Here is a 26,538-nt window from a genome sequence, read left to right on the forward strand (position 1 = left end):
TGTGGGTCTTTATTATTATCATTTTAAATCTGCTTTTCCTAAGTGAAGTTGGGAGTGCTGAGTATTTCTAGTGTTTGGGAAGGAGTATTAAGTATTCTGTTGGGAAAAACTTTAATCCTTCTTTGGAATTTTTAAAAACCTGTTAGTCTATCTGAGAAATGGCTGGAGCCTGTTGTGTGCAGTGCAATTAATATTGCAGCGGTCCAGAATATTTGGCTGAAATATCTGAGAACAGCAAAGTATGGCTCTTACTAGGTACTGGTGGTGGTCGGAGGAAAGCTTCCGCCCCCTCACTAGGCTAGTTTTGTGCTCACTGAAGGCCGGACATCCTCTCTGTACCAATGAGCATGTGTGAGTCACACAGGGATCGCAGACCCAGTGGCTGAGCGTGGCCTGCAGAAGAAACTAACTCTCCCAGTGTGGATGGATAGATGATGTGGCAGGAACTAAGGGGACAGTCAGGCAGCATAACACCAGGCATAGGCACCTCGATGTATCACAGCTGATTTCACAAGTAGTTCTGAATGGCATACCCTTCCAGGTCTGGTGCAAGGCTCTGAATTAATGTGGAAACCAGTGTACATCTGGCCCTTGTCCTCGTGGGATGCACTGATGTGTTGAAGAACTGAATTATAAACTGAGAAAACAGATGAACATCAAATCCAATTGTGAGGCGCATTATGAAGGAAATTGCAAGGTGCTTAGAGGGAGACTAACAGGGATGGAGGACCTCTTAGAAAAAGGGCCAGATGGGAACTGACTGATGAACTGAGCATCATTGTCCAAGTGATCAGCACTTGGGAAAGAGCTCAGTGCACTCAGCATGGGTGTTTTACAGGGTATGTTTGAATCGTGGCCCTGGCACTTGCTCACTACATACACCTCTTCATCTCTGTGTGCCATGTTTTTCTTATTTGTAAAGTGGGAATAATAATAGTATTTTCCTCAAAGGTTAATTGATGTGATTAAATGAGTTCATGCACAAAAAAAACAGAATGACCGGGCTTCTGATGTGGGCTCCACACACATTACCCTAGTGCCACACATACATGCATACGCACACACACTAACACCACAGCATGCCTGGAGCAGTGTGAGGACAGAAGAAAGAAATGAGGATGAGCTGGGAGAGGTGAACAGAGCAGGATCACGTGGGGTCCTAGAGACTGAAATTAATTCTCAGGGCAAAGGAGATTCATTGAAGTAGTTTAGCAATGGTGAAGTGTGATGTTCCTTGAGCTTTTAAAGATGAGAAAATGTGTCAGGTGAAGGTGGCAAAAGTGGAATCCAGGAGGCAGTTCTGTAGCTATTAAAATAAAACAGAGAGCAGGTGATGATGATGAGGGCGTGAATGCACACCTGCCCAGTGTGACGTAGAGGCTTCCGAATCCCAAACCCAAGCAGACTTTTCACACCAAGTTCTTGATAGCATCTTTATGCCATGCTTGCTATCTTCACTACTGAGTAATTTCTTTCTATAAATAAAGAAATCTGGGGATAAAATGCTATTGAATACCTTTGTATTTTCAGGTCTGAGCTTGTGCAATTTTCACAATGACTTATAAGCCCCATCATACGATAGGAGAACTGGAGCTCAGAGAAATCAAGAAGGTTGCCTCAATGCACCCTCACCCATGCCCCAGTTAGTAAGGAGCAAAACCAGAATTGAAACCCAGCTCTGTTCGACTGGTTCTACTGATTGGCTTGGTTTTCTCAAGGTCTCATGACAACATGGAGATGTGTTTTCGTAGAGATAACCTGTGTCCCTTTTCCATCAACATTTGTATCTTCAGTTAAGTCACCAGTCAGAGATTGGAGGGAATGAAATGCAGATCGTAGTAACGGTGATGAATGGGGAGGGAGGCGAGTGAATGAGTGGACTGGAGAAAGGAAAGATTTGGAATTCAGTACTTGACCCAAGAACTCAGGCCTGCATGAGGGGTCCTGGCGGCCAAGAACGCTGAAGTATGAAATCATAAAATGAAGGGTTATGGGAAAAATAGCAGTAACATAATGAATATTTATATTCACATAAATTTCTCTATAACCGTTGCTTGGACAAAAAAAGTGTCAAAGGTATAAATATATATATTTATATAATAAATAGTTATATATCAATAATATTATTGTATAAATACAAAATTATATTGTTTATGTAAATAAATGTACATTTATTATATATTATATACATATTATGTAATATATAATATATTATTTAATATATATTGCATAAAATATATATTTATTAATAGAAATGTTAATCCAAGTTCTCTCATTGCATTCTTACAATCAGTTTTAAGTGTAAATGAATACATTATTATGCAGCATTTTACGAGGATGCAAAGTGAGGCCCATAGTTTTGACATAAACTTATCCCCAGTCAGACATTTGGTGAGTAGTAGAGCTACTCTATACAGGGTTCACCACACATGGGGCCCCACCTGCCATGTTCAGACTCTGTGCTTAGTGCTGGTGCTGCCTGGGAGAGGAAAAGTATAGTTGTGGTGTGAGTGAGTGGACGTGATGCATACAATTTGTGGGCTGTGACTCTCATATGGCGTGTGATAGCAAAAACAGACTGTGTGCCCAGTGCTAGGGAAACCCAAAGTTCAGATGTGATATCTGTCTATGGGGGTGGGACAAATGCATTTATGAATAACAACGGAATTGAATTACTGCTTCAAAGACACACCACGTGCTGTGTGTCTCAGCCTGCAAGAAATGCCACACTAGGAATTAGAGATCTTTCTGCCCCTGCTTCACTATGCTGGCCTCCTGCAGTATTGAGATGCACCAAACTTTCTCATGCCTCTGTTACTCTCCTGGAGACACTGGGTCCCTCCTGTCCCTTAGGTAATGCCTACCTATTGTTAAAGGACAGTATACCACTCACTTCCTCTAAGAAACCCTGTCTGAATCTGCCCCCTTTGAACTGAGTCAGTTCAGTAAGCATTACTGTGAGCATTACTCTCTGCATTTGCTTTTAGAATCTCTGAGGGACACTATGTAGTGCTTCTGCTCACTGCTGGACACTAAAGGGGTTACCTAGGACCCAAACTCTACTCCACAATCTGGTGAGGTGGCAAAGTGGAATCAATTAGAAGAGAATATTAATACATAATGTACACACCCTGCATACATTAATTTCACCTAAAGTGTGAGAAGCTGAAACATGACAGGACAATAAATTTGAGGCTACTTCAGCATCTCTGGACACCTCTGAATCAAAATTGAAAAAGCATCATTTGGGGTAAGAAGGTAGGGTGCCCCAGCCAATAGAGTTGCCTAGACAGGAACTAAAGGACCTCTGTTACTTCAATTACTACTAATACCACTCCTATCCATTATTGAGTTAACACAAATAATGCATCATGCACAGTGAGATCACACTGATGTGTCATCGCTTTGTGAGTCCTAGTACCTTTACTTCTCAAAGCAGTTTTTTCTAATGGATATAATTATCTTCATCTCATAAATAATAAAATCACCTTAGACCAAGGTGACACAGATAACAAGCTATGGCCATCATAGTTTAGAATCCGTCATCTTATCTATACCATACACCACAGTCTTCACTATTCCATGATTGGTGGCAGTTGGTGGCAGCTGGTGGCCTGTGGCCCCACTTTGGTCTGGGTGGAATCCCAGTTGAGGTAACAGGCATAGGTGCATTGATGAGGTGGGGAGGGAAGGTGCTGAGAAAGGTGGACATTTGTGAAAGTCTCTTTGTATATGGACAGTTTCTTTTTACAGTCTAGGTTTCCATCAGCAAACTTTTGGTTAGGACCACTTGATTACATATAAATAAATGATGAAATTGGGTTTTCAAACTAACTATAAAAAAGTATTATTTCATTTTCTTTTTATTCAGAACTTCAGATTTACAAAGACTGTTTGTAGATCTTTGGTTAAAAAATAATTTACCATTGTGTATGCTCACGCTGAGGATTTTAATTACATGGTAAATAATTTAAAAATTGAGTTTTCTTGGGTACTCAATTTTAAATAGAAAAATCCCACCTCCTCCACATAATCACCACAATCCCACCCACATAAGACATGATATATAATGAATCAATTTCAATTTATAATTAAATAGTCTTACTTTTTTGTGTATAATAAAAGCTCATTATAAAAGTTTTTGTAATGAAAAAATAGAGAAAACATGAAAATAACCTAGAACAACTTACTCCAAATAGAATCTCTATTAGCTTTTAAGCACAAATTTGTCAGATATATTTGTACACACTTGTTATATAAGTTTATCTAAATCATGGTTATTTGACCTTTATTTATTTTGCTTGACAATAATGAATTGTATGTTTTGTATAAAAACACTACAATGATAAATATCACCAGCACAGATAAGGTAGTTATGGAAAGAATGCAATACACTTGTCCTCTTTGTTCAAATAACAGGTCTTCTTTCACTGTTATTTTTTTCCACTGAACCCAGTAGAAGCCTCAGAATCCTTCTCAACACAGACTTCTAGGGAGAGAGTACTGTGTGGGGTTGGCATAATAATATATCTATTTTTCATCTCTAACGTTGTATCTGAGATGATGTGACCAAATGGTTCTGACTGTCAGGAAGACAAATCATGAGAGATTATTCTAAGCCATCTGACACAGTCAGTCAGTCATAGGTACTTGCAGTATTCTCACCCTGTCCCCTCCAGCACAAGCTGACATATCACTAATGAGAGTTTTTACTTCTAAATTGATGATCGGTTCACTTTGACTCAGTGTGTGATTGCTTGTAAATGAATAATTCCCTTGAGTCTAATTAGCTTGGTTCTAGTCTACATGTTTCCTGTTGAGACCAGACCTGGCAGATCTCAAGAACATTTCTGTGAACTGGACAGGAACTAAGATGGGAAACAAGAACAGCAGTCATGAGGATATGCACTGATTTTTCTCTCCCGCTCCTCCTTTGTTCCCAGAATCAGACGTTGCTGACTTTGATGGCCGAAGCTCACTTCTGTACAGGTTCAATCAGAAGCTGATGAGTACTCTTAAAGATGTGATCTCCCTGAAGTTCAAGAGCATGCAAGGAGATGGGGTTCTGTTCCATGGAGAAGGTCAGCGTGGAGACCACATCACCTTGGAACTCCAGAAGGGGAGGCTCGCCCTGCACCTCAGCTTGGGTAGGTTTGGACTTCCCACTTTCCCTTCCAATGCCAAGGGATGGAGAGCTCCTTTACTCCACAGGTCACAGTGTCTGACACTTGCAGTGTATCTGGTGGAAGTCACTAGAGAACCATCTAAGTGACATTGGTGGGGATAGAAATGTTTAAGGCATGTATAGCATTCTTTGACACAATATAATATTGATATGTAGGGAGAATTGCAAACTCATATTTATTGATCTAACTATGTATTTAACCATTTAATTCTCTTAGTAACTCAAACTCTAAAAAAGCTTTCACAAGTTTAAGTATACACACATATTATAGGAAGCTTGCTCATAATCTATTCTGTTAGGTACATTTAAGAAAGTTAAGTTTCAGAGGGAAAATGAAGCAGAAACATTTTGGTTGCCCTGGGTTATTTTGTGGAGGGAGAGGAGGTCATATAGTGAGGTGAAAAATCTAAGTTTCTAGGCATTCTCATGTCTTTTTAAGGGAAACTCCTTTCTTTAGGTGCCCTCACTGTGCCAGGGTAAGACTCAGACTCACGAGATTCCATTAAACTTAGTACAGAATGCCCTCCTGGCTCCACACAGTTAGCACACGGCCTCCCACTGTGGACTGGCATCCATCAGGGTCTGTTGCACTAAAGGCAGGTCTGCATTCATTGTGACCAACTTCCTATCCCAGGGAAACAAGAGAGAGGCCCAGCCTCCTGTACATGATCAAAGGCACTTCTGAAGGAAGGGTAAACCCAGTGCAGAAGGCAGGAGCACAGTTCCCAAGGATACAAACAAAAAAAACTCCCTTCTCTAGAAAAAAGAAAGAGAAATTAAAAAAAAAAAAAAAAGAGACAAGCTGAAAAAAAAGTAAGTGGCTATTTTTCATAAGAATGACTCCCTGACTCCCATCTGATATTTACTAATATTAAATGGAGAGGAAAATAGCTATATTTTAGTCTTTACTATAAAACAGTAAAAATGATTTCTTTCTGTAAATAAGAAAATATAGGGATAAAATGTTATTGAATGCCTTTGTATTTTCAGATTGAGCTTGTGCAATTTTTACAATGACTTTGAAGATAGGTTTCTATAAGCCCCATCATACAGGTAAGAGAACTGGAGCTCAATCTAAGTGATATTGGTCTTTACTATAAAATAGTAAAGAAGAAAAGAAATTGCAAAATGTAATTTGTAACCCCAAGTTGCATGGAAGAATGACAAAAAGGCCACAGTTAAGTAAATTTTAGCAATTAGCTGGAGAGCCATAAGAATGAATATTAGTGTCCCAAAACCAAACAATATAGGGTCTTTATTTTGAGGCATTTCTGAGGATCTTCTTGGGGCCCCATGGTGACTACAGATTTCAAAGTTTAAGTCAAAATTGACACCTAATGTATTAGATTAAGTACACATCAAAATACCTTTAAAAGTAGAATTTCACCTAGAAGAGAGTGGTAAAAACAAAAATTGCTGGTAACCTCATTGGTTGTAATTACCATACCTAAAGAAGCAATGCATCAGAACTTTCTGAATGTTGGGTATCCAAATACTACACAAACATGCATCAGTTCATTAACTGGCTTTCAGTTTTCAGGAAAGGAGATCAGATGAATGAATTTGAACCTCCCAGTTACAAGTGGCTCACACAGCATTGTGAGTTGTGGGTGAAGTTACTATTATTTATCAATAGTTAAGCAGGTGTCTTCTACTGGTAACATTGTGAAATCTTTCAGTTGCCACCATTTAGATTCCCAATTCAGATATGGCGGTTCTGATCCACAACTCTGCTCCCACATACAAAATCTTATGTTGTAAACTGGATCCACTCCTGGTATGAATGGTAGAAACAGCATAGGTGTGGTCATGTAACACTTTTTGTTTCGGCTACAGGTGTGTGATCAAATTATGTTATGATTTGTTTATTTATTATGTGATTTATGATGGTGACTGTCTTCTGTGACTCAGTTTTCTTATTTCTAATCTGGGGCTAATGACTTTACTTGCAGAGTATGGACATGAAAACCAAGAACATTATAAATACATTTTCTATAGCAATAAGTAAACAGAATCAAATGCCGAAAATAGAAGCCCAATATTGCTCATTTATTCAAACAATATCTGAATGCTTCACCCTGAACTGTGCTGACTTTTCTGAAAATAAATGATACATTAAGATAAACAGCTCCTATTCCTTGCTATGATACATAGATGGCAGGATAAGTTTTTCTTCCCTGTTTCCATCTTCTCTATATTTCTAACCATGGTTGGTGGTGATTAAGTAAAACCTTAGCTGGTGAATGATTAAGCAGTGAAAATATATTTTATCTATATTCTGCATAGTTTTAGATTTCTTCATCTTTTTTACCTGTTTCTGCACCTCTTCCTTTTCTATTAGTTTACCACAGTTGAGTGTTTTCTGTACTTTCCTGTTTTAAGCAGTCACCTAGGATGCTTCTTAACCAGCGTTAAGTTTCTAGCTTCCTCTTCTAGAGAAACACTGCCACAGATTAGTACTTCAGCCCCACCTACCTCATAACAGCTTGAAGATCTCTGGAAGCACTAAGCAAAGGGAAATGATAATAGTTTTGGTTTGACCATAATGGAAAATCTGTAATGTAGGTTTCATAAGCACCAGGATAACACCTTCTTCATTTCTGTATCTCTAGCCTCTAGGAAAGCCCCTTCCTAAGGTAGGTGCTTGAAGCAAATTGAGTACTTTAGAAAAGGGATTTTCATCTCATATTTCATTATTCCTGTTGGGCTTGTTCACCTGCAACCCTGCATTCCTGACTCTTCCATGATCCACCACTTCCTCCGACAATGGGGTATATTTACAGAATACCCACAATGTGATAGTGTCCAGTCCAATTATCAAGGAAGGCCTATGACATAAGCATATGTTAGTTTCAGTTTACAGATATGAAATACTAGGCTCGAAGAGAATAAATTGCTCGTCCCATTTACACAGATAGTGATTAGTGTAGCTACTATTAATATCTACTTATATCTAACCAGATGTTTTACTATTATTTGAGATTATAAAATACATATCAGTTTTAGAAAACTTGAAAATAATGTAAAAAAGAAACGGAAAAAATCCAATCCAACAACCTGATTATTTCTTTTATTAATACTTTAGTATCTGTTAAATGCTTATCTTAGTTATTTATATGAAATCTTTAAATATTATTTTAAAGTAATGTTATTTTCCTGTTGTCACATAGCCTAAAAGGGGAAAGGGTTTACAAAATCCATGATAAGGTTTATTCTTTAAATAAATATATCAGAAAAGTAAGAGAAAGACAGGAGAGGAGAGAGAGAGAGACAGAGAGAAGGAGAGGCAGGATTCAAGTTAATGGGTTAAAGAATAGTACTGGTCCAATAAAAGAGAGAATTTTGGCTTTTCCCTCCCCAGTTTATATGAACATTCTAGCAGTGTCTCCTTTAATGACAATTCTTCATCTGCAATGTGTATTCATTTTCTGATCAGTTACTTTGCAATTCAGAAATTCAGGCTGAGAGTGAAGAAGTTCAGCACCACGGCCAGCTGCCGAGGGTGTCATTGGAGACATAGTGTGCTGTTGTTCAGTTACACTCTTATATGAATTTCCTATTTACATTACGTAGTTACCCTGACCCTTACTGTGTCTAGCTTGGGTGGAGACAGTTCTATGGAGAAATTGAACTGTGTGATTCCTCTTTGCCTACTTTCTTAGAGTAGAACATTGATATTTTCCAAGAACTACTAAATGGGAGAGATTTCTTCTTTTAATCCATAAGGGGGTTAGATACGTTTCCTTTCTCACTTTTTACACATCTCATTCAAATGGCCCATGACAATCTTCCATCTGTAGAATTACAATAGTCTGAACCCATTCAGGCAGGTAGAGAATCAGAGTGGAGATATTATGCGACAAGAAAACTGTTGTAAGAACTAAAGAAGATATCAATAGTACATGAAGGTCACTCATCCTTACAAGAGCCCAGTGCTTTTAACTAAGGCCGGATGTTTATGCAATCCCCAATACATACAGCTGTAGTAAAGAGAGACTCCGAGAATAGAACAAATGTCTACAGAGCACCCGGGGGCGGAGTACAGGGTTCAGGCGCCAAAGCATATGATTGTATTATCAACCATTGAGATGCCAGAGAAAGTTCTTCCCATTCTCCAAAAAGTCAAGTGAACATTTAATTTAGCTCTCTTGAAACTCAGGCATTTTAGTAAGCCAACTCACACATATTTATGGAATGTTTATCATGTTTCTGGAATTGTACTAAATACTATAAAAGTTTTTCTTTTTACGTTACCACTTTTTGAGAGCCTACATTTAGGCACTGCATTAAGCATTTAAAATATATATTCTATTTAAACCACATGGCAATCCTACAAGCTATATCCAAACCCATTTACAGATGAAGAACTGCTGGTCAGTGATTCCCGGTCGGTGGCTCAAGGTCACATAGCTGCATAGCTGTAGATATGGGATTAGAGCTTTATCCAATCCTACCCCAGTGCCCTGACATTAGTCACTAAAATGTTATAAACTTTTATAAAATAAACAATAAAAATATAAAACAATTAATAAGAAATGTTAAACATCAGGCAGACAATATGTATGTGTTAAGTTGTGAGAATGGAGAGATCAGGAAGGAACAGAGGGGCACAGGATCAACCCTGAGTAATCAGGAGATTTTATTATGGAGAGGGGAGGAAAGCAGGTATTTCAGACAAAGAATCAATGGCATAGAATGTTCCACATTTTTCATAAATTCTATCATTATGCAATAAGAATAGATTGAACAAGTACAGTAAATCAGGCACTGAATTTTGCACTGGGGATTAAAAGTTGGATTTATCACTCTCTATTTTTAAGAGGCTCTCAGCCTAGTAAAATAGTTATTTCTATTTACTTTTTAGCTTGGTTATATTAATTGGAAACAAAATAACTATGCCTCATCATAACCGTATAACAAATGTATTACAATAATGTTTTTGGAGATAGAGAAGTCACAGAAGATGGGCTCAAATTAAAAATCAGAGAAGAGCAACGACTCCTAAATTTGGAGAGTGTTTTTAGTCAATATGATTTAGAAATTTTATTAACAATTAAGGACAGAGAAACATAGAGACTTGCTCTGGATTGAGGGTCAAGTCCACTGAAATCACATTGCATCCTGTCCATTTCTTATTTTCTTCAGAGCTCTCACTTGGATACTTAGAAGGCCATTCACTAGCTTTGCATTTTGCCAAACAAAGCTAACAGGGGGTACATTTGTGATACTGGCTGGGACAGGGAGGTGAAATTTGTCTTCTTATTCTGTGTCATGTCATCCCTTCTTAGTGTTGCTCCATTTTACTTGTCTACAGCTTTCTGTTTTCCAATCCATTAAATTACTTTGCAAAAAAATGCCCTCCATTCTTACTAAGCTACATAACTTACATGCGTATATGGGAGATACAGATAGTAAGAGCATAAGAAATGAGGGAGAATGAGAGTATCCATTTTTCCACTAAGAGTCATGGAGAGAGTTTTAGCTTTGGAGGCAAACAGAGTTGGGTTGTGACCATAATTCTTTGAGTCCTTAGGTAAATCTTGTGACTTCTTGGAGACTAACCTTTCTGCATGGTTATTACGGTCAGGAATAATTAGAACAGCATATGTGAAGTGTTTAACTTGTGTGAGAAGCTTATTAAATACAAGTGAATATCAGTGTTGATAATCTGAAAAATTAGAGATGGGTGGGAAAGTTGATTCTGATGATCAGATGGAGTCAGTCATGAGGGAATTTACTGAGTGGCCACCTGTTTTAGCAAGAGTAAATCAAGCCCTTTTCAAGAATGACTTTTTTTTTTTTTCCTTAAATACAGTCTTAATCATGAGAGTTCCCATCCCCCTTTTCTCAGGCTATCTGAAATTCACAGGTTATGAAAATTAAAGTGGCATCCATGTTTGAACAGTTTAGCTAAGACCTAGCAAGAAGATTTAACCAAATAAGGCATTTGAGTGAAAACACTGCAATATGCATGCCTTTTACCAGAAAACGTGAGTTCTAAGTAAGGGTGAAAGAATTGGAAGGCTTATTCACAGCATGTCGGGGTGGAGGGGTGCAGCATAAAAAGGTAACGTTGAATATGTTTTGCAAACATTTCAACCTTCCTATAAAAATTATTACATTCCTTAGGGCCTTGGGTGTCATCTATATGATTTCATTTTAACTATATTTTCAACCACATGAAAACAAGTTTTTACCTAATTAGAAATAATTATTTCCCTTATATGTACCTGACCCAAAATTTAGTTTCTGTCTGGTTTTATTGTTTTTGTCCTTCACAATTGTCCATGAAAATTTTTATCTTTGTCTCAAGAAATTAGAAACCAGCTAGAACTGGTAATTAAACCTCAAATGTCATTGAGATAAACTTAAAATAGATATTCTGAGATCAAGAGTTTGAGAGGTTCTTGACAATTAAGTGTTTTATGATTTCTAATAATGGAAATTTCTAGAAAAAAATGAAATGAAATGTTTATGAGGACTACCATCCTCCTTTTCTCATAAATACAATTCTAAACATCCTTTTTGATGAATAGCAGAAATTTCGTTTTCCCAATTGTTTAATCATACCAAGTTTCACTAAACTTGTTTTGATATAAGATATCTGAGTTTTGGTATAGAATAAGTAATGGAGAGGGAGTGATGAAATTCACCCATGTGTGCTCCTTTTTGATTAATTAAAAAGTATTGTAATTCCAAAAAGGTTCAATAATTACACATCACTGATATATAGTCTTCAACAAACATACTATTCAAGGTGAGGGTTGTGTTTTTAATGAAGTTTATTTTTCTTGCTATCTAAAATAGTTATGTTCACTCTAAAATACAGAAAAAAAAAGTCTTGATAAATGCATTTTTCAGTTTTATCCACAGATAGTGCTTATTTGTGCCTTTCCCAGAGTTGTATTTAGTCTGTATTTTATACTTTTGTCTTCTGCTCATTCATGTTTTAAATCAGTATAGTCTAATTATTGAGTATCCTATTTATTAAATGTCACTTTTAATTTTATCCAAAAGGGCAGTCACTACTGAATATACTTTTGAAATGATATAAGTGTTTTATAAATATCATTTTGATGGCTATTTAATATAATACTTCATCTGGTTTGTCTACCTAAATGTAGTCAGATATGTTTTCTGTTTGAAATTATTGGACATTATATCAAATTTTTGAATCACTTATCACTTAAAAATTTGTCTACAGCATTTTACTTTGCTCATTTAGAATAGACTTACAGAAACTGGATTACTAGGTAAAAAGTTGTGAATATTAATTTAAGTCCCTTGATACTTACTGACATGTTTCTCCATAAAATTTGTGGGACTCAATTTTGCATTATCTTTGGGCATACATATATACGTGTATATATACATATATACACGTATAGATGTGTGTATATATATATATACACACACACTAAGTGAATCCATTTTTGAGAAAAAGTCAACAAATTGCTTTAAGCACTCATAAAATTTTCATGAGCGATTTTGAGTAAAATGATGTGTGTTAATTAAGTTTATGGTTTCATTAGATGCAGTAAGTAAAAGGTAGTCACTATTTAAGAAGAAGTACTGTTATTCCCCTAAAATGTTAAAATTATAGGGAGCAGAGTTATTGGAAACAATGAAAGTAGTAGAGTTTCTGAGCCGAAGTTAAGACCCAGGAAAGAAAGAGCTGACATTAGACCCTGAGGAGGGTGAAGATAAGGCTACTGATCCTGGCTCTGTTTCCCACAGTAGAAATGTTCCTGTCCATTGAGATGGTGGTGATGATTGTGGCAGTGGGTGCAAGAAGGGTACAGTGAGCAACAACCAACATGACCTGCTACTGGAAGCTTTAGAATTTGAAGATCCCACTCATGTACTTACAGAACCTTAATCCAGTCAACATAACAGACCACCCTATCCAGTTTAGTAGTGTTCTTCTTCTACTTTAAAGTCATACAATCTATTTCACTAAATAAGACCACTCAAGGATTTTTAGATAGTGGAATTGAGATAATTTAGTAGCCATCTCAAAACATAAAGTAAGGGTAAAACTGTGCCTCATACCATACATCAGAATAAGTTTCAGTTGAAATGAAGTAGAGAAAACTGTAATTCTCAGGATAAGGAGAATCTTTTAAACTATTATACAAATCTAGAAGCTATAGAAGGAAAATGATAGATTTGTTCCCGATATACAAATACCTGAGTGAATTAAAAATAATAAATCAGACAAGGAACAACAGAAAAACGACATCCAAAAATAAATAAAGAAAGGCAAAAAGATATTTTCAAAATTCGTAACATAAGCAAGATATAGGAGGAGATAGTTCAAAGTAAAGGAAATAAAAAGATTTTCAATCTCATTCTTATTAAAAGAAATGCATATTAAAATTACTCAGAAATACTTTTTGTTTTTTTTTTTTTTTCATTGAGACAGTGTCTCGCTCCATCACCAGGAGCCAGGCTGGAGTGCAGTGGTGCGATCTCGGCTCACTGCAACCTCTGCCTCCCAGGTTCAAGCAATTCTCCTGCCTCAACCTCCCTAGTAGCTGGGACTACAGGCATGCGCCACCATGCCCAGCTAATTTTTGTATTTTTAGTAGAGACAGGGTTTCACCATGTTAGCCAGGATGGTCTCAATCTCTTGACCTCGTGATCCGTCCGTTCCGGACGCCCAAAGTGCTGGGATTACAGGTGTGAATCAATGCGCCCGACCAGAAATACGTTTTTTTAACTTACCAGACAGGCAAAATGTTAAAGCTAGACTATATGTTGTCGGCAAGCCTGTGGTAAAGGTACTCCTAGGTGTTTAAATAGGCATGGTTTTTATATAGGGCAATTTGGCACTGTTTGTCCAAACTGCAAGCATGAAAGCCTTTGTCTTCCAATTCATCACCTAAGAATGAATGCTACAAATATGTTTGTGCCCAAGCAAGATAATATCCACATAATAAAGCATTCCAACAGTTTTAAAGATCTAAAGTAAATAGAAAAATCTAAACTTCTATCACTAGGAAGCTCATTAAATGAAATACAATAAGTTCTATACATCACATACATGATTACATATCATTTATATATAATTATATATCATATATATTATATATGAGCACAGAATACTATGCAGCTATAAAAATGATGGAAAAGCTCTCTGTATTTTGATAAAGATTTTCAGGATAGATTAAGTGAAAATGGAAAGTTGGAGATAAATGTATATTCTATTTTACCACGGGTATAAAAACTTAAATGAGTAGAAGTAAAGAAAACCTATCTTTGCTGCTTGTATACAGCTAACGTTTTTCTGGAAGCACAAGCAAGACATTAACAGCAGTGATTACTTTTGGGGCTATGGAAGATGAGCAGATGGAGGAAGGGAGGAGGGGGGAGGTGTGTTACTATATCCAAAAATGTTTCATTAAAATAAATTTAACTGATTCAAAAAATTTATCTTTTGAAGCAGGACAGTGTGAAAAATATTAAAATATTTTCTTAGTCATTATTATTATTGGCTCTATTAAACAATTCAGTAGATTGTTAAAGGCCACGAAAACAGCACATAGGACAAATAAGTTGGGGGAAGGGGGTAATTTCCTGCCTTGTTTTCTTTTTCTTTTCGTGACATGTAATAGCTTTAACTTTTCAAATGCCTAGTATTTGGACTTAATAAATTATTGTTAAATGCCTCTCTTATTTTAAGATAAAAGTGAGATGCAGCTCGATTTCGAAGTGAAAACTGCAATATTAAATCTACCTGCCTTGTTACATCTAGAACTGACAGTTTATAAAGCAGAGTTTCCTTCAGCCAATGTTAGCTCCTGAATCATCAATGGTGTTCTTTGTTCTGTCTCTGTCAGCTGGAGGCCACCTCCTGTCAACGCCTTGTCATTACTTGGATCCCATTCTTCCTGCACTATGCTTGCCTGAGCCCCTTTATGCCCCATCTATCCTGATTACGGCCAACCTTACTACCAGTTTTACCTTCTAATCCAACTCCCATACAGCTGTCAAAATAATCTTTCTTAAAGTAATCTGCTGCCTGGCCGTGGTGGCTCACGCCTGTAATCCCAGCACTTTGGGAGGCTAAGATGGGAGGATCGCTTCAGGGCAGGAGTTCGAGACCAGCCTGGACAACATGCTGAAACCCCGTCTCTACCAAAAATATAAAAAATTAGCCGGATGTGGTTGCCCATGCCTGTAATCCCAGCTACTAGGGAGGCTGAGGCAGGATAATCGTTTGAACCTGGGAGGCAGAGGTTTCAGTGAGCCGAGGTCATGCCACTGCACTATAGCCTGGACAACAGAAGGAGACTGCATCTCAAAAAAAAAAAAAAACCCTCCAGTAATCTGCATTAGTAACCTCTTCCCACTCAGTGTTCCATTTCTTAAAGATAAGATGTAAACTGTGTGACCTAGCACACAAAGTACTGGACAATGCGATCCAGGCCCACGAGCTGCTGGCACTCAGCCGCTGGAAGCCCTGGGCCATGCTCCCCGTAGCCCCGAGCCTGGCTGCGGCTTCTCCTGGCCTTGCAACCATGCTCTTCCTTTCCTCAGGTTTTCAGCCTGTGCTGCTGCATAAGGAGGGTTTCACAGCACTGCACTCTGTATCTCCTTGGCTCTGTGCACTAAGTACTGGGAACCTGCCTGCCTTTTACAGATTTATTTGAGGAGCTTCTCTTCACTAAGATCTTCAGAGAGGACAGTATACCTTTAAACTCTGTCACTGTGACCAGCTCAGGTAGATCACAATACTTTTCTACAGGAGAAAGAAAGAAAGGGAGGGAGGAAAAAAAAATATCTATTAATTCATTAGCATAATCTATCAAACAATGAAGACTCAGATGCTGTGGAACAAACAGTGAATAAACCAATGAAACCAAGTCAGCTATTAATTCGCCAGCTCTCCTTTTCTAATTATAATGAGTTTGCTGCCCCCACCCTATATGAAGCACCCAAGTTACTCAGTGAAGGGAATAGCGCCTTGGGCTGTAATGGAGTGGCAGTCAGCGGCTACGGTAAAGTGGCAGTTCCTGCCTGCTGAATGTCACGCTGTGGAACAGTCCGCTGCAGTTGTACTGGAGAAAACACTTCTCAGGAGGGAGGAGAGAGACATGTAGCTTTCAGTTACAAAGGAACTTAATATATTAAACGTTGCAAAAGTTGAAAAACATATATATATATACAATTATTTGTTCTATTTAATTGTTCATTTTGCTAAGGTTGAGGCAAGTTTTGCAGGGGAAGATGAAAGTTGTGATCACTTTGGTAGAAGGGTATATCCAGAGACTTCCATAAAATTGAGAGAGAAGGAGGGGCAGGGGAAACCAGGCTGGTTGGATTGCAAAGTATGCTTTTTTACCTGTATCTCTCATGTCTTCTCAAGGGGGCCTTCCAAGCTCAACGGAGGCTAAATTCTCAACATTATTACCTAAGCTATGATTCATAGCAATGGTCAAAGTAAAAAGGATAAGGCATAAATAGCTTTTATTATTTTGAGATACGTTCCGTTGATACCTAGTTTATTGAGGATTTTTAGCATAAAGGGCTGTTGAATTTTGTCGAAGGCCTTCTCTGCATCAATTGAGATAATCATGTGGTTTTTGTTTTTGGTTCTGTTTATGTGGTGAATTACATTTATAGACTTGCGTATATTGAACCAGCCTTGCATCCCCGGGATGAATCCTACTTGATCATGGTGGATAAGCTTTTTGATGTGCTGTTGTAGTCGGCTTGCCAGTATTTTATTGAAGATTTTTGCATCTATGTTCATCATGGATATTGGCCTGTAGTTTTCTTTTCTTGTTGAGTCTCTGCCGGGTTTTGGTATTAGGATGATGTTGGTCTCATAAAATGATTTGGGAAGGATTCCCTCTTTTTGGATTATTTGGAATAATTTCAGTAGGAATGGTACCAGTTCCTCTTTGTATGTCTGGTAGAATTCGGCTGTGAAACCATCTGGGCCTGGGCTTTTTTTGGGTGGTAGGCTCTTAATTGCTGCCTCGACTTCAGACCTTGTTATTGGTCTATTCAGGGTTTCGGCTTCTTCCTGGTTTAGGCATGGGAGGAGACTACTGTCCAGGAATTTATCCATTTCTTCCAGGTTTTCTAATTTATGTGCATAGAGTTGTTTGTAATAATCTCTGATGATGGTTTGAATTTCTGTGGCATCTGTGGTGATATCCCCTTTATCATTTTTTATTGCATCTATTTGGTTATTCTCTTTTCTTTTTTATTAGTCTGGCTAGTGGTCTGTCTATTTTGTTGATCTTTTCAAAAAACCAGCTCCTGGATTTATTGATTTTTTGTAGGTTTTTTCGTGTCTCTATCTCCTTCATTTCTGCTTTGATCTTAGTTATTTCTTGTCTTCTGCTAGGTTTTGAGTTTTTTTGATCTTGCTCCTCTAGCTCTTTCAATTTTGATGATAGGGTGTCAATTTTAGTTCTCTCATTTCTTCTCATGTGGGCACTTATTGCTATATATTTTCCTCTAGAGACTGCTTTAAATGTGTCCCAGAGATTCTGGTATGTGGTGTCTTCATTCTCGTTGGTTTCGAAGAACATCTTTATTTCTGCCTTCATTTCAGTGTTTATCCAGTCAACATTCAGGAGAAAGTTGTTCAATTTCCATGAGGCTGTGCGGTTCTGGGTTGGCTTCTGAATTCTGACTTCTAACTTGATTGCACTGTGGTCTGAGAGACTGTTTGTTATGGTTTCTGTTCTTTTGCATTTGCTGAGGAGTGATTTACTTCCAATTATGTGGTCAATTTTAGAGTAGGTGTGATGTGGTGCTGAGAAGAATGTATATTCTGTGGATTTGGGCTGGAGAGTTCTGTAAATGTCTATTAGGTTTGCTTGTTCCAGGTCTGAGTTCAAGTCCTGGATATCCTTATTAATTTTCTGTCTCGTTGATCTGTCTAATATTGACAATGGTGTGTTACAAAAGAAGACATACATGAGGCCAACAAACATATGAAAAAATGCTCATCATCACTGGTCATCAGAGAAATGCAAATCAAAACTACATTGAGATACCATCTCACGCCAGTTAGAATGGCGATCATTAAAAAATCTGGAGACAACAGATGCTGGAGAGGATGTGGAGAAATAGGAACACTTTTGCACTGTTGGTGGGAGTGTAAATTAGTTCACCCATTGTGGAAAACAGTGTGGCGATTCCTCAAGGACCTAGAAATAGAAATTCCATTTGACCCAGCAATCCCATTACTGGGCATATATCCAAAGGATTATAAATCGTTCTACTATAAGGACACATGCACACGAATGTTCATTGCAGCACAGTTTACAATAGCAAAGACCTGGAACCAGCCCAAATGCCCATCGATGATAGACTGGACAGGAAAAATGTGGCACATATACACCATGGAATATTATGCAGCCATTAAAAAGGAGGAGTTCACATCCTTCGTAGGGACATGGATGAACCTGGAAAACATCATTCTCAGCAAACTGACACAAGAACACAAAATCAAACACCACATGTTCTCACTCATAGGCGGGTGTTGAACAAGGAGAACACATGGACACAGGGAGGGGAGCACTATACACGGGGGTCTGTTGGGGGGAGGGGGGATAGTGGGGGGGTGGGGAGTTGGGGAGGGATAGCATGGGGAGAAATGCCAGATATAGGTGAAGGGGAGGGAGGCAGCAAATCATACTGCCACGTGTGCACCTGTGCAACAACCTTGCATGTTATTCACATGTACCCCAAAACCTAAAATGCAATAAAAAAAAAAAAAAAGGATAAGGCAGACCCAGATTCAAGTCCTGATTGTACCTGAGGCATGCATGCCTCACCTCCCTGAGCCTCAGGGATCCTATATGTAAAATGGAGATGAGAATTTTCCCTTAGAGGATTAAAGATGAAGGTTATTTCTTCTGAAATGCCGTGCATACAGTACGTGATCGGCAATGGCAGCTGGGATGAATACTTCCTTATGGCTGCTTTTGCCCACAGACTTCCTAGCTGTCCTCCCTTTATGTATCCCAGCTTTACTCCTCCTCCCAGGCACAGCTCAGGATTCACTCTCTTCACTCAAAAATCATTCAAACTCAAAGAATATGCATTCTTTCTAAAAACAAAATACCCATTTTCAATCCTATTCATGTAGCCATAAGGACATAGTTCCTTTTATTATTTAATTTTTAAGTCTTGAAGACGTACCCTATTTTTTCTGGAAGGAGCTATGCCTATCAATTGAACTTGGTCCTGTAATATGTGGGCAAAGCCTATTATTCCTTTCCAGTCCAGCACAGTTCCAGACCTGTAGGGAAACATCATTTTTTTTGCCTTTAGAACAGAGATAGCTGGCCTTGCTTGTGGAGCTTTCTGGTGCGCAAAGCTGCCCTGGGCCACAGACATCATCCTGCCCCTTTCCCCTCTTTACAGATGACAGCAAAGCACGGCTCAGCAGCAGCTTGCCCTCCGCCACCCTGGGCAGCCTCCTGGATGACCAGCATTGGCACTCGGTTCTCATCGAGCGGGTGGGCAAGCAGGTGAACTTCACCGTGGACAAGCACACGCAGCACTTCCGCACCAAGGGCGAGACGGACGCCTTAGACATTGACTATGAGGTGAGTTGATCTTCCCCGCACCTCCCAGGACCCTTGCTTTGATGAAAGCAGCAAGAAAATCCGTGAGCAGAGCAACTGAGAGAAGAGGTGGGGCACTGAGGAGTCTTACCCTGGGACTTACCTTCCTCCATCTATGCCAGATAGTCTACAAGAAACGGAGCGCAGCCAGAGAATCTGAGCACTGAGGGAGTGATGGGCTAAACCACAAGGCAGCAGCTGTGTACATTTTAAAATCAACAGGTCTCCTCCTCACTTCTTTTTATGTTTAACTGCTTGTAGCCTTTCTGTACCATTGCCTAGTCTCTTGGTTATGTACCTCCTTTAAAAAAGGACTTCAATTATCTGTGGTGATGAAAGATATTTAAATTATAAACAAAACCAATGGAATCTAAAACCTGCAGTCGAGACAATACTCTGACTTTCACTCTTCTGATGCAAACTTTTGACCAATACTGTGGCGAGCTGTTTCTTCCCTGCTCTTTGGTAGAAGAGGTACAGTGAAATGTACCAATTCTACAATACACAGAAGGTTACACAAAGCTCTGCAAACTCGCAGCCTACAGTTCGCCATCTTTGCTAGTAGTTCAGTTCAAAGAATGCATGTTGTGCCCCTGATGTACACCAGGCTCTGTTGGGCCATAAACATTCAGTCGCTGACTTGGAGAAACTGAGATAAGCCCTCGCAGAACAAGGAGGTAAAGGCTACAGTGGATCAAGCCCTGTCACTGAGGGCTTAGAATATAGAAATTGTATATTTATGTATTATGTGTTTATATAGGAAAGAGGGCACTATATTCAACTTTGGAAAATGGCAAAAGTTTTCTAGCAGGCGATGCTGCTAAGTCATGAAAGAACTGGGTTAGAAGATCAGGGAGGCATGCCAGAGCACAGTTCACAAAATGTCAAATCATCCAGTATTTATGGAATTCAAAAGAATAGGCCATCAGTGGTGTGTTTAAGTCAGCTTGTTACCAGTTCATGAGTTACAAATAATAGATTTTCAGAAACTTTGTGAGCTCTTGGTTAAACCGGCCATTATTAAAAATTAAGTTGGCTGGACACGGTGGCTCACGCTTGCAATCCCAGCACTTTGGGAGGCCAAGGAAGGCGGATCACAAGGTCAGGATTTGAGACTATCCTGGCTAACAGGGCGAAACTCTGTCTCCACCAAATCACAAAAAATTAGCCGGGTATGGTGACACATGCCTGTAGTCCCAGCTACTCAGGAGGCTTAGGCAGACAGATCACTTGAACTCAGGAGGTGAAGGTTGTGGTGAGCCAAGATCCCGCCACTGCACTCCTGCCTGGGTGATACAGTGAAAACTCCATCTCAAAAAAAAAAAATATATATATATATATAAAAGTTATATAACCTTGAAATTAAATAGTTTTAAAGCTAATAAATTCATTGATTTCTAATTATTTCATAAATTATATCTATGTGCCTGTCTATCTTTTAACTAGAGATGCTCTGGAGGAATTTTATGACTATTCTATCTGTGCTGTAGGAATAGTGTATGTTGGGCTGCTACCTCACAGCTCTTCCCAATTCCATGTTCAGTGACATCCCTTTGACAGCTTGAAGTCTACCATAGTGGAAATACCTACACCTCAGAGATTGACTAACATTACAGATCAGGGACTGATTTATTGTTTTGTGGATTGTCTAGACCAGGGATCAGAAAACTACCTGGCTTGTCTGGTTTGAGGCCTGTTTTTTTTCTGACTTGTAAGTTAAGACTAATTTTTACATTTTTAAAAGGTTGTAAAGAAATTTTCAAAAAGGAATATATGACAGAGACTTTATGTACTGCAGATAAAATCATTCAGCAAAAGTCAACAAAACCATCCTATAAGACTCAACTGGTTACACAGAACTTACAATAATAGATTATTGCATATTGTATCATTATTCATAAATTGTGTGCTACACATTGTTTATATCAGTAAAATAATCTTATGTTTGGATACACAGTCATGGTGCACAGACACATACATACCTGTGTGTGGGTATGTTCCTGTGTCCCATCTGAACAACCAGCTAAGAGACAACTTCTATCACTTGTGGGATAGATAATACCACAGTGGAGGTGGAGATGAATAATCGATAAATCGGGACTTATTTTTTCAACCACTATCATGAGAATCAGAGACATCTTTTGATCTTAACCTTAGTTTAGTATACTATGGATAAAATATGCCATTCATTAACTTCAAAAAAGAATTTGTCGCTCTTTGACTCAGAATACAAGATAACAGGTGGGTATTTTTGAGTTGGTGAAAACTGAAAATCTGTGAATATCAATCGTTCTCCTTTGTCAACTTGTTTAATTGATTGACAAAAGAAAGAGCACACTCAGTATTGGAACTACCTCAAAGAAAGATAGGTTTTATAAACTTGAAGACAACAAAAAAAACCTATAAAATCATTTGAAAATCTCATTTCCCCCACATACTTTCCCTTTAATGTCCCAGAAGATGGTTCTAAAATTCACTGTGTTGCCAGATTTAACATTTACTTAGAAGTCCATGTCTGCTTATCTTTGGGCTCTTGTGTATGGAATCTGTATGAAATCACAGCTAAGTGACATTATAGTGAAAGTCAGCTATTTAGGAAAATGAAATTCAATGAAGTTGAAACTGATTTCTTCAGGGCATGCATGAATGTCTTGGTGCCTTATAAAACGAGCTCCCTAGGAAAGAGACACCTTGAAACATTCCTCTGAAACAACCTCTGCTTTAGGGAATTCAGATCTTCTCCAGATTGTTCAGCCAGGTTGCTCCAATGATCATAAAAGAAGACAGATTGGCTGTAATAGCAGCGTTTGACATTAGGTGTACTGGAAGACAAGAGGTATGCATCAAGAGAAGCTTCCAGCCTTTGAAGTTTTGCCCCAAAGGCTGTGTGGAGATGAAAGAGCGTTGGTGCGGAAACCCTGTGTTCTACTCAGAACAGACCACTAACTGGCTGTGTAAACCTGGGAAATAAAAATTTCAAAATTCAGTAATCCAGAAGCAAAATTTGCACTCCTGTTGGAAGGAAGGGAGCTAAACAGGATATCTAAATCTAAGATCTATTTAATCACAATGTTTCATACCAATTAGAAGCTAGGATGATTTGCTTTCTGCCATACTCCCATATGTGCACAAATGAGGCCTGGATATCACCAGCTAGAGGATGATAGTCATGTCTTTGTGTGCCAATGACTTAATTTTGGAGCATGTACTGCTCTGATATATACTTCTGTACCCTATCTAATTATATTTCAAGGCAAATAGAATTATGCAAACCTATGTTTCTTTTTACTCTTTACCATGATGTGGTAATAATGCTAAGAAAAGGTAGTAGCTTTCATTCCTCTTCTTAGACTACCTTAGGGACATCAATCAAATGACACAATGACTTTCTATAAAGCAACTGGCATGAACTTTGCTGCACTAATATGTCTGCAGTTGTCTGTCTCCCTTCCTGCCCAGAAGGCAAACAGACAAGGGCTCACAGAATCTGCTGTCGAAAAAAAAGAAAAAGAGGCAGAATGTAGATCTTTTACTTCTCATTAGAATGTCTTCTCAGTTTACATCACTTAGCCCATGTGACTTCTCCAAATGCTGTGAGAAAGACTATAGCAGCTCACTTTGCTTTCAGCCTGGAGCAGAAGGGCTTTAGAAAAAAAGATATTTTTAGGACCTTTAGAAAAAATAGCTTTTTTCTAACATCCTTGTAATCCAAGAAGTCTTTTCTTATCAAGAGTACTCAGTAATCTTGTTTTACATAGCTGTTTTGTAAGCTCTTAAACTGTTGAAAACATATTTGAAAAATATATATGATTTAGGAGGCAGGCGTGGTGGTACCTCCATAGTTCCAGTTACTTGGGAGGCTGAGAAGGGAGGATGGCTTGAGCCCAGTTTAAGACTGCAGTGAGCTGTGATGGCACCATTGCACTCCAGCTTGGGTAGCAGAATAAGGCCTTGTCTCTTTAAAGTACATATATACATACACACATATATATAATGTATATATTTACACACATACATATTTGATTTACATATTATCACATCATAGATACTGAAAAGGCATTTTACAAAGTACAAAATCTATTTTAGAAGAAAATTCTTAGTCAAAAAAACAAAAAAAAATCAGATTGAACTAAACATTTAAAAATACATAAGTGTTTGTCTCTAAAAATAAGTCTCATGGAAGTTTTAAATAGAGATTTTTTTTTAAACATAAGAGTGTTGGAGATTCTTCTAGGCATGGCATAAATTCTAGAAATCCGGAACTAAAATATTTAAAAAATTTTGTCTGTATAAAATATTTAAAAACCATGTGACCAGCCACAAAAAAAGGTCTATATAATTATGTCATCTTCTTAACACCTTTTAAAAGTACTTCAAAATATTACACTTTTGAGGCAGGACTAGATTGCAGCTCCCACTTGGACAGGCAGAGCAGCATGTAGATGCTTTCATCATGAACTTTTGCTCCAGAACAGCTGCAGGAATATATTAGGAAAGCTCACAGAACCCACAGACCCTCCGAAAGAAGGTAATTGCGCCTGCAGGACCCAGGAGATACCCCAAATACTGAGAGTGCTCAGACTGTAGAGGGAAAGGGAAATCCTCCCAAAAAAAGGGAGATCATGTGCCCCTGAACACACACCCTCACTGGGGAACCTAAATGAATGGATTACAGAAGAAGATTCTGACCTTACCTGGAGCTGAGTCAATTTAGAAAGCTTAGCAAAATACAGGGGTAGAGGAAGCAGCAGGAAAATCCCTGTGGGCTTGCTGGGTCACCTGCATGACACAGCAAAGACAGGCATAATCCTCCTAGGAACATAACTCCATTGACCTGGGAATCTCACCCTCATCCCCACAGCAGTTGCAGCAAGACCTGCCAAAGTAGAGTCTGAGTTCAGACATACCCAGCCATTTCCCAACCTAATGGTCCTTCCCTACCCACCCTGGTAAATGAAGACAAAGGGCATATACTCTTGAGAGGTCTGGGGCCCTGTCCACCACCTGTCCCTCCCCATACTACCATGGTTGATGCTCTCTTGAAAATGCCACCTCCTGAGAGGAAGCCAACCAGAACAAAAATAGTACATTAGTCAACCAAAGCTACAGACCCTCACAGAGTTCATTTCAGTCCCCTGCCACCTGCACTGGAGCAGGTGCCCATATCCATGACTGAGGGACTCACAAGCAGTTCTGTGCAGACACCCTTCAGTACCAGCCTTGAGCCTGGTAGACTTGCTGGGTGCCCAGATCCAGAAGAGAGATAACATTAACTATAGCTCTGCTCTCAGGAAGCCACATCCCTAGGAAAAGGGGGAGAGTACTACATCAAGGAAACACTTGATGTTGTATTTCCACAGCCTTGAGTCCTAGACCTTCCCTCTGACATAGGCTACCCAAATGAGAAGGAAACAGAAAACCAACTCTGGTAATATGACAAAATAAGGTTCCTTAACACCCCAACAAAATTACACTAGCTTTCCAGCAATGGATCCAAACCAAGAAGAAATCCCTGATTGACCTGCAAAAGACTTCAAAAGCTTAGTTATTAAGCTAATCAGGGAGGCACCAGAGAAAGATGAAGCCTAATGTAAGGAAATAAAAAAAAAAAAAAATACAAGAAGTGAAGGGAGAAATATTCAGCGAAATAAATAGCACAAATAAAAAGCAATCAAAACTTTAGGAATCAATGGATACACTTACAGAAATGCAAAATGCTTTCAAAATTCTGAGCAATAGAATCAAACAAGCAGAAGAAAGAACTTCAGAGGTCGGAGACAAGGTTTTTGAATAAACCCAATCCAACAAAAACAAAGAAAAAAGAATAAGAAAATACTATAATTTTCTTATTCTTTTATATAATATACAACCTCCAAAGAAGTCTGAGATTATGTTAAACAACCAAACCTAAGAATAATCGTCATTACTGAGGAAGAAGAGACATATTAATGTTTGAACAATATATTTGGTGGAATAATTAAGGAAAACTTCCTTGGCCTTGCTAGAGAACTAGACATCCAAATACAAGAAGCTGAAAGAACATCTGGGGAATTCATTGCCAAAAGATCTTAGCCTGGGCACATTGTCTTGGAGTTACCTAAAGTTAAGACAAAGGAAAAAATCTTACAAACTATGAGGCAAGAACACCAGGTAACCTATAAAGAAAAACCTATCAAGTTAACAGCAGATTTCTCAGCAGAAACCCTATAAGCTAGAAGAGATTGGGGCCCTATCTTCAACCTCCACAAACAAAACAATTATGAGCCAAGAATTTTGTACCCAGCAAAACTAAGCTTCATAAATAATGGAAAGATACAGTCTTTTTCAGACAAACAAATGCTGCGAGAATTTGCGACTACCAAGCTAGCACTAGAAGAACTGCTAAAAGGAGCTCTAAATCTTGAAACAAACCTAGGAAACACATCAAAACAGAACCTTTGTATTGCACAAATCTCATAGGACCTAAAAACAAAAAATACAATTAAAAAAAAAAAGACAAGATATACAGGCAACAAATAGCACGATGAGTTGAATGGTACCACATATCTCAATTCTAACATTGAATATAGATGACCTAAATGCTACACTTAAAAGGTACAGAATTGAAGAACGGATAAGAGTTCACCAACCAACTATTAGCTGCCTTCAAGAGACACACCTAACAACACATAAGGACTCACATAGATTTAAGGTAAAAGGATGGAAAAAACATTCCATGAAAATGGACACCAAAAGTGAGCAGGGGTAGCTATTCTT

The 26,538-nt window shown here is 38.4% G+C and overlaps 1 protein-coding gene across 1 annotated transcript in view; it reads left to right on the forward strand.

Moving 5' to 3' along the window:
• The window catches only part of CNTNAP5 (contactin associated protein family member 5), an 882,261-nt gene that overhangs the window by 385,081 nt on the left and 470,642 nt on the right, over positions 1-26,538 (forward strand). The window contains exons 5-6 of the mRNA XM_021667927.2: positions 4,944-5,147; positions 19,580-19,764. Of these exons, the coding sequence (XP_021523602.2) occupies positions 4,944-5,147; positions 19,580-19,764 (389 nt within the window). The remainder of the gene's footprint in view (positions 1-4,943; positions 5,148-19,579; positions 19,765-26,538) is intronic.

This window comes from Aotus nancymaae, unplaced genomic scaffold (assembly GCF_030222135.1).
Source record: "Aotus nancymaae isolate 86718 unplaced genomic scaffold, 86718_ANA_hifiasm-v0.15.2.pri h1tg000029l, whole genome shotgun sequence".
In the NCBI taxonomy this organism is placed as follows: Eukaryota; Metazoa; Chordata; class Mammalia; order Primates; family Aotidae; genus Aotus; species Aotus nancymaae.